The sequence below is a fragment of the Pholcus phalangioides genome, unplaced genomic scaffold (genome assembly GCF_987345545.1).
Source record: "Pholcus phalangioides strain wild (caught in Gottingen) unplaced genomic scaffold, Ppha-v1.0 ptg000012l_1, whole genome shotgun sequence".
NCBI lineage: Eukaryota > Metazoa > Arthropoda > Arachnida > Araneae > Pholcidae > Pholcus > Pholcus phalangioides.
Genome location: NW_028301605.1, coordinates 218,875 through 228,336, shown reverse-complemented (window position 1 = coordinate 228,336; position 9,462 = coordinate 218,875). Strand labels below are relative to the sequence as shown.

Here is a 9,462-nt window from a genome sequence, read left to right as displayed (position 1 = left end):
GTCGGATGGGAGCACAAGGAATCTATTTCAGAAATTTCGAGTTGCCAAATTTCAAAAAGCGTTAAAATAATAAAAAATTGATTAAAACAGCGCATAAAAAGTATTTTCTTTCGAAACTTCTTATTTATTTTTTTTAATATCTAGTTATTTTTCACTTTTGATCGTTTTTAAGCAGGGCACGAGCCCCGTGTGCCCCTAGAAAATAAGACGGCTCTGACGGAAAGTTAAAAAATAGCGGGCTTATGGTCCTCCAGATAACCCAGCATCAAATCATAGTCACTATGCTGCCATCTTCTAGGGCAAATAAAAATCAATAATTTTATGTGTTTCGTAATGATATCAAAAGATGTCGCTGTAAGCGTAAAATTATGTATTCTCTGTAGATGACGCCATCGATCTAAAAACTTCATAATTAAGTTTTTTACTTCTGAGTAGAAAACCTAAACATCTACAACGGCCCGATAAATTCCGTCCGAGATCCATTACTATATTTATTTTTGAATAATTACTTCATCAATTCAAATACTTGCCATGATATCTGTTTAGCTTTTCACTTTTTAGCCAAAAGCCCTGTGTAATTATTATTGTATTAAGCTTTTCACTGCCATGTGGAAGGGATAAAAAACCAAGACAATCATATCTGTCCAGGAATTATTGTCTGAGATTCATTACTGTCTTTATTTGGATAGCCTCCAGAATATAGTCTATCCTTATGCAATCGCTTTATTTAATTGAAAAAGGTCTATGACGAGGCGACTGGGTAAGGATTTCAAGTGGCGACATCTCAAAGGTTTTTATTTTCATATACAGAAAAGAATGACAAACCGAAACAACTGCAGCCACCTGAAAATTTTGTTCCATGTCTTCATTACTGTATTTATCCTGAAATTATATGACGTCATCAATTGAGTCACTCCTAGCGACATCTGTCAGGCCTTTTACTTCTGAGTACAGAAAGGGGTAAAAAACCCAGACACGTAAAACCGTCCAAACATTTCCGTTTGGTGAGTCATTACTGTATTTATTTTGAAACATTTGACGTTTAGATCACTTTACTAATGGTAAGAGCAGTTATAGGTACTTTATTAACTTAGTTGTTAAAAATTTGTGTATCTCCATTATAAAGGAGGGGGGGTGGTTTAAATTTTAAATGGGCATTTACTAACAATAAACAAATTCTAATGTACGTTAAGGAAGGAGGGGGGGGGGGGGGTTCACACACGCACATCTACAAGCAGTACATGTTCAATACTTTTGTACAAACATGCATTTCGCCACCACGTGGCACAAGTACTAGTTTGTGCAATTCGCGAAAAATTCACGGAAGAACGATTCGGCCCAAGCGATTGAGCAGGTTGGTGAGCAAATGTTTGAGTGAGAGACCAAGTGAGCACCCTCATGAGTAAGTGAGTGACCTAATGATCTCATGGGTGAGTGAGCGAGCAAATGAGCGACTGATAAAGTCTGAGCAAGTGAATGAGCGAGTAGCCTAATGAGTGAGAAAGATCAAGTCAGTAGTGAACAAATGAGCGAGTGAATGATCAAGTTGATGGGCGAATGACTGATCATGTCAGTGAGCGAACGGGCAAGTGACTTGGTAATGACATTGGTGCGTAAGCAAATGAATGATCAAGTTGGTGAGCAAATCATCTAGTGAATTATCAAGTCAGAGGGCAAATCATCGAGTGAATGATCAAATCAGTGAGCAAGTGACCTAATGAGTGCATCAGTAAATGTGAAAATGAATGATCAAGTTTGTGAATAAGTGCCAAAATGAACGAGTGAATGAACAAGTCAGTGGGCAAATGAGCGAGTGATTGAGCAAGTGAATGATTAAGTATGTGACCAAGTGACGAGTGAATGAGCATTTATTCACTCACTCGTTTGCTAACTGGTTTATTCGATTGCTCATCCATTTACCCATTCGCTCATTCATTTAACCACTCACTTGATTTGATTGCTCACTCACTCTCTCACAAGGTGCCAAACTGTTTATTTCAGCCTGAGCAGCATAATTTTTGGTGAATTTTTCAGTCCATGCTTTTTAATTATCAAAATTTATTCAAGCCGCTTGTACAATATTGTCATGAAGTCACTCAAGCATGCTCCTACAAAAAGATTGAACATACCCGTCATGTCTGTCACCTTTGCTACCAGGCATATCTACTTGCTCTCTCCTATGCCTGTGAAGCCTGGGACCCCCATACCCAAACCAACATAGACAAATTAGAATATCCAAAATAAGTCCACTCGCTTTATTTTTAACTGTTGGTATTCATCTGTCTCCATATCGGAGATGAAGCGAAAACTCAATATCCGACCGCTCTCCTCTCTTAAACTTGTCTCTTTTAACTTTTCTTTTCAAAATCCTCCGTGGGTTTTTAATATCAACACTTCCAACATTAAACCCTTACATTTCTCTGTTAGACTCAATCTTCCCAAAAATTACAGCCCATCTTTGCTTCTTCAAATTGTTACAAATTTAGCTTCTTCCCAGGAACTATTATCGACTGGAACAACCCGCCACCAAATTTCATAAATTGTACTACGATTTCAGAATTTTCCTGTATCATCAGTCGTCATTTTCGTCATACATAACTTTCGCAAAGCTTGTAGTTATGTGTGTAGCCAATTCTTTAAAATTTGAAGCGCTGGTTATGCACGTAAAATTTATTTTTAAATTTAAGGTTTAAATGCAGAGGTGTACTTACAGCAGGTCTTAGCAGGCCTCCTGTTTGGAGAATAGTAGAATATTCATTATAAACTTCTGTCTGGACTTGGGAAAAAAAAAATTTGTATGTACTTCTTTACGGTCTTAGATAGTAACTAACTTTCATCATTTAAAATTATGGTGCACCTTTTGCGTATAGGTCAAACAACAGTTTGCATAACGAAGCAGTGGGATACATAGGCCTACTCTAGGTTAGGTGTCTGATGCTACCCAATAGCATTTAAATATCTTCTGTATTTTTAGGACATGTAGAGGCATAAACAATATTTACAGTGCTCCACAAAGAGCTACTGCTGAACCACACATGCATCTCGTCCATATTCCTCTGCGGAACTTCTAACAAATTGGTGCATGTTGGAACGTGTGTGTAGTGGACCTGACGTGAAGTTTGTTTCTATGTAATGCTTGTTGTGTGTAGTGCTTCCATCTGCCATAAATTTTTCTAATTATGAGTGCTCGGCAAAGAGCTAGAAATGAAAGTGCTTCATTTGCCAAAAATGATTACACTGGCATTGAACAGTACTGAAATGTAAATAAATCTCTTTAAAAAAGGGAATGGCAACGCAGTGAAACCATCTGGTTCACCTTGACTTATTTGCATCGAAGCTTGTAATTTACACATTTTGCACTGTGCTTTTGAAAGTGGTCTTAAAGGAATGTCATTCTTAAAAAACTTACGTCTTCATAATTTACTGTGCATTGTCGAAGAGAGTTGACAATCTGAACTGTGGCAGACTGAAAAAATAATATAATATATTATGAGGCGAACAGAAAAGAATTATCTGTGGTTGCTAATACCCTATTTTGGTCAAAAATTGTTTTCGTAACCAAGTCATTTCTGTCGTTTTGCTTCGGCTTGAGTCGTCTTTGTTTCGTCATACAGGGTGATCAGCGAATAAGCCCTTATTTCCAAAATTAAATATCTCTACAACAAAGATCAATAGAATTATGTGGTAAATGGTATGTTTATTAGCAAAACTGTAAGAATGTTGTACAGAAATTTCAAAAATTTAGTTTTTTTTTTAATTTTTCAAAATTAAAAAAAAAAAAACGAGATTTTGGGGTTCCAAAAATCCTCATTTGTGTGAAGAGAAACCACTGCATTCGCCTAAAGTTATTGCATTGGCTGTGGTATGCGCCAGAGGCATTATCGGCCCCATCTTCATGCGAGAAACGATTACTACTGAACGTTACGTTATCATTTTGGAACAATTTGTCAGCAAACATGGCACATACTGCAGCCCATGCAGTAACTTTAGGCGAATGCAGTGGTTTCTCTTCACACAAATGAGGATTTTCGGAACCCCAAAATCTCCAGTTTCGTTTTTTTTTTCTTTTTTAATTTTAAAAAACTAAAACTAATTAAAAAAACTAAATTTTCGAAATTTCTGTACAACATTCTTACAGTTTTGCTAATAAACGTACCGTTTACCGCATAATTCTATTGATCTTTGTTGTAGAGATATTTAATTTTGAAATAAGGGCTTATTCGCTGATCACCCTGTAGGTGCTAGAAAACAAGGAGGGGTCTAGGGTTGATAGACGTCCGTATATACGGCCAACGAGGGCGTATGAAGGTTGGGATTGCATTGAATATTCATGAATTATCGAGGGACTCTGCAACCTTGGAACGTTGTTTCGGGATGTGAGGGATCATGTCGCCTGAGTGCTCTAGGTTCCAGTTTCACTGAGGTGCTGTATTTAATGAACTTTGAATTAAAATTTCAAAAAATAATTTTTGAGTGATTATTTTTTATTGTACTATGATAATGTTTTCCTGGGGAATAGTCCCCCCCCCCCCCCACCCCATGTCAAAGCTGAACATTTCATCACTACTGACGAGCTTTAACCTAATATTGGCATGTCTGCGTATCAATACATTTTCGTTTTGTGTTTTGTCAGAGATGCCTGGGGGCCAAAGTGCTTACGTTGCTGGTTGTGACAGAGCCTGGGTGTCTCGTGGTTTCTCCAGTTTACTTCCTTTCCCTACTCTACCCCCCACCACCCCCTATCGCATGACATCAGAATTGTAGAGATGTCCCCTTTAGTATGATCAGCAATAGCACATAGTTTGGAAGAAAATAAAAATTGGGTTAAGATGAAGTGGGAAGGGGAATGTGTTCACCAACACTATTCCTGCAGCCTATTGTTACACAACCTAGAAGTTGCATTTCTATCGCAGAAGGTTCTCGCTTACATTTTGTTTTTTAATTGTAGCTTTCTCTTGCAAGCTATACATGAGGAATTACATTATTTATTATTCTTTTTTTTTCAGAAGACTAAAATGTTACGCTTCTGTATCATGTTTTATGCCATGGCCAAATTTGCTATCCTGTAATGGCGAGCACCACCAGTCCACTTATCGTGCGAATAGGAGTGTCCACCAAGGAAGTGATAGATGAGGAAGGCATCTCTGACAAAGATGATTATTATGCAGATGCATTCCATTGTGAGAAATGTTACAAGCCTTTTGCCAATCTCAAGTACCTCAAGAGACATGAACAGATCCACAAGAAAGATAGGCCTTACGTATGTAAAATCTGTAAGAAAGCGTTTGTGCTCAGGAGGTACCTTCAGAATCACATGAGAGAAATACATTGTGTGGTGAGGCCCATAAGATGTTATGTGTGTCGAGCTGTATTCCGTGATAACGCTTCCCTTGAAAAGCACAGGAGCGTCCACTTGGGTGCGAAGCCGTTCCCGTGTAAAATATGTAAGAAGTTTTTCAGTCGTAAATTTGCCGTTAAGAAGCATATCGCGACGGTTCATGCAAAAGACAGCCCATACGTGTGTAAAGTGTGTCAGCGGCAGTTCGTCAGTGATGCATATCTCAAGAATCATTATGATAGGGTTCATTCTAGGGTTCGGACATCAACCTGTGACATTTGCAAGAAAAAATTCTTTTCGTACTCTGACATGAAAAAACATCACAGGATACACACAGGCGAGAAGCCTTTCCAATGCCCATTCTGCCCAAAAAGTTTTACTTTCAATGGCAATCTCAAGAAACACAAAGATGCTGTGCATTATGGTAGTGGATCTCACGGGTGCTTGCAGTGTACTAAAAGGTTCTCGTCGAGAATCGGCCTGGAAAGACATCTCAATGAGCATTTGGGTTACCAGCCTTATCAGTGTGAGATCTGTGGGAAGTCTTTCTACGTGAAGCATGACTTGGAGAAGCATCTTGATTTGCATTACGGCAAGGGATTCGGCTGTATGGTATGTAGCAAGAAATTTTCTCTCGAGCAGGACCTGAAAAAACACATGCTGCTTCTGCATCAGAGCCTCTCTGTTCGTGATGTATGTGGAAAGTCTTTTACATCAAGAACCCATCTAAATTCACGCAAGAAATCTCACTCTGTTAGTCAGACGTTCAGTTGTGATAAATGTCGAAAGTCATTTTCTCTGCTGTCCCGACTGAACGCCCATAAAAGAATGATGCATTCTGGGCAACAAAAAGTGCATAAGCTTGGCACTAATGTTAGTGGCTGTAAAAATATTTTGAAGAATCAGAAACGCAGACGTGCGACCAAGAACTTTCTACAGTGCAAAATATGTTTGAAAAAATTCAAGACTAACAGTCAGTTAAAAGCTCACAGTCGAGTTCACAGGACAGTAAAGCGCCATTCGTGTGACCTGTGTGATAAGTGGTACTGGACGGAGAGCCAATTACTCTCACATCAGGAAAAACATGCTTCAGATTCAAGCTTGTTTGAATGCAACACCTGCGGGAGTTGCTTCAGCGATACAGAATCTCTTCTTTCACATATAGCTGACCCAAACTCAACATGTCAAGTTACTTCTATTGGTTTTCATCGTCTCAATGCGAATTGTACAGTGACGATGAATATCCTTTCCAGTGTAAAATATGTAAAGAAAGTTTCTATCATAGAGACGATGTAGCATGCCACGTTGAAACTCACACATTGGATTCTTTCATGAATACCTTGTGGGTTTCTGAAGTTGTTACGTGTACGCCAATGGGACTTTACGAAGATTATTTCTTCTGTGAACAGTTCAAAAAGTCGTATGCGTATTGGATTTAAATCAATTTATAATCGCTTGTATGCCTGTGTATTTGTTACGGTAAATGTGATAAATCGGTTTTTATCCATATTTATTATTCGTTTTGGTATGTTTGATAAATTTATCACTTTTACTGGTTATTATACTTAATGACCAAGTGTCATTGGTGAATTTGATATACTTTAAATTCATCGCCTTTATCTGTAATTATGCATAAGGCCACGCACATAGTGAAACAATGAATTGGTACTGGGGAATGCGTAATACAGAAACTAGCAATGATAACAATTGTATTGTTTTGGTTTACACCGCGCATATTCGAGAAACTAGACAAAGGAGAGGAAGAGGCAATTCAATGACTTGTGGGAGTTGAACAAACATGTTTGTTTTTTCACCCCGATCTGCTGATTGGTCCGTTTCTCTTCCGCCCCCCCCCCTTTCTGTGAAGGGATCATCATCATCACCACACCCTTACATTTCAACCCCTCCGGCCATTTTCTATATCCTCCTTTTATACTATGGGTGGACATCTCTTCCTCCACCCTATGTATTTTTTCTTTGTAGTCGTAATTCTTGGAATTCATACCTCTTCACTCCACTATGAACACAGCTTCATAGCCTAGTGCAATTGGTAAATATGAAAAAAAAATCCAAATGAGTCTAGTATGTGTGATGAATATAGTCGGGCCCTAGTATAATGACAACACATTTCACAATTGTAGGCCTACTCTGATATGATGACACATTACATGTATGAATTACAATGTATAGCAGTGGGTGTGCACGTTTCTTGAATTTTGTGCCATCTTTACTTCAGAAAATGTAATACAGATGGCAGCATATGAGCTCTAAAACAAGCGAAAGTCAACAACATATGTTAGGGCCACCCATATACCCAGAACACACATTCTGGGATGTGCCGATTCATTAGAAATTCCGTAGAGGAATGTGTACGAGGTGCATGTACGGTTAAGAAGTGGGTGCACAACCTCTGACCTGTTGGTGAAATGCTGCCTGCCAATAGGTTCCAGCCGACAAAAAGTGTTCTGGTTGAAATTATCAATACACATAGCGCGATGGATGCCAGGGTGACCATATTTTCTTCATAAAAATAGAATACATCGGAATCTTTATGGAATGTTTACCAATTATCGTAAAAAATTGTCAAGTGCAAGTAAAATTGTCAATTACGGTCAAAAAAAATTGTCAAAGGCTATTTATAAGTGATGAAAATGATGTTTATTCTTGTACTAAGAATTCAATTAAGCCTTGTTGGAGAAAAGAAACTGGACTTTTTATTAAAAATATTGAGAAAATTACTGGAATGTCCTGTAAAACTATGGGTCATCAGATCATCCCATATAAACAAATTTCTGGCCCGCAAGCGACACAATTATTACATGTCTGATCCACAGGCTGAAAAGGTTGTACACCTTATATCATATAATATGATTTATCATGTATATCAATGATATGAAGCTTGGGATATTATGCATAATTACAGTAAAAGTGATAATTATTAAAGTAATTATTAAATTTACCAGTGATGCTTGGGTATTGTGCATAGTTGTTGGTAAAAGTTATAAATTTAGTGAGATTTATCAAACTCACCGAAATGCTTGGCAATTATGCATAAAAACTGTATCACATTTGCCTTAACATATGTGTGTACAATGTATCACATATTTATATGATGAATGTCGCGTATTTATCATGTATCCAATTGTGATTTTGCTATGCCATTGGAAAAAAGTTATTTCAAGTGTTATAAAATCCTCAAAAGAAATAACACTTTTCAACCAGAATCAGAATGCGAAGATTGTTAATTTTTAGATTTTCGACTCTGATTCTGTGGACGGGTAATGTACTGTAATTTTCTGCATTTGATATGTAGATTATACGTTTAAAACATCAGGATGTTTCAAGTTTATTATATCTGTATGCTAGAGGTAGAGAACACTTATGTCCATTTCCCCCCCCCCCCCCAGATGATCAAAAATTTATTTTTGACATAAAAAAATACATTAAAAACATTAAAATATGAGAAGAAAATACCTTTATATGTCATTATAATCAGTTTCTGCTAATTTCAATGCTGTTTTAAGGCTAACAACTCTCAACATTTCTCTAAGAAATTCATTGCGATCCACCTCCCAAGCCTTTTGTATCCCCCTCAAGCCTACGTAGGCCTCAGATTCGGATTGCCCTCCAAGAATGTACATAGGGTGAAAAACAAATGTCTCCCCCGATCACCATGCATACCCTGGGTGAACCGCCCAATTCGAATAGCTTGTATATCCTTATGTACAGGAGTCCAAATCATTTAAGGACAAAGCATGTAACATACTTAGCCGACCCCCCCCCCCCCTATAGTGAGACAGGACATGGGGGGCAATCTGTTGAGGTCTGAGATGTGGTCTAGAAAAGGTCTTTTCAGGCACTTCTAGTAAAGATGTCTCATTAAGAATTCCGCCCCGTCATCAAAATTCAGCAAATCTGAATTTTACCTCTGACATACAGGTATTAGTGTGGATCTTCTCTCTCTCTCTCTCTCTCTCCCCCCCCCCTCCTCCCCGTTAAAAAAGTCTCGCCGCTGAGAGCAATAGGCCTACAACGGTATAATTATTCATTCATTGAACTTCACTCACTATGACTTGACAAAAAAAACTGAGTTTATAGAAATTGATTGCAGATGGCAGCACTAC

At 38.0% G+C, this 9,462-nt stretch overlaps 1 protein-coding gene across 3 annotated transcripts; it reads left to right on the top strand.

Moving 5' to 3' along the window:
* The first annotated feature begins 921 nt into the window (after window positions 1-921).
* Window positions 922-8,671, top strand: LOC149079112 (uncharacterized). Of its 3 annotated transcripts, none has more exons than XM_089239991.1 (2): window positions 922-1,004; window positions 5,007-8,671. In XM_089239991.1, the coding sequence occupies exon 2, from the start codon at window positions 5,069-5,071 to the stop codon at window positions 6,632-6,634; it is 1,566 nt and encodes a 521-aa protein (XP_089096117.1). In that variant the 5' UTR covers window positions 922-1,004; window positions 5,007-5,068; the 3' UTR covers window positions 6,635-8,671. The 3 variants fall into 3 exon arrangements, with proteins under 3 accessions (XP_089096117.1, XP_089096116.1, XP_089096118.1); XM_089239990.1 differs by having other exon boundaries at window positions 988-1,061; XM_089239992.1 differs by lacking the exon at window positions 922-1,004 and adding an exon at window positions 1,009-1,061 and having other exon boundaries at window positions 5,010-8,671.
* The last annotated feature ends 791 nt before the right edge of the window (window positions 8,672-9,462 follow it).

What these genes read in the sequence shown, in the direction of transcription:
- LOC149079112 (XM_089239991.1), top strand. Translation starts at nt 5,069, where the DNA reads ATGGCGAGCACCACCAGTCCACTTATCGTGCGAATAGGAGTGTCCACC.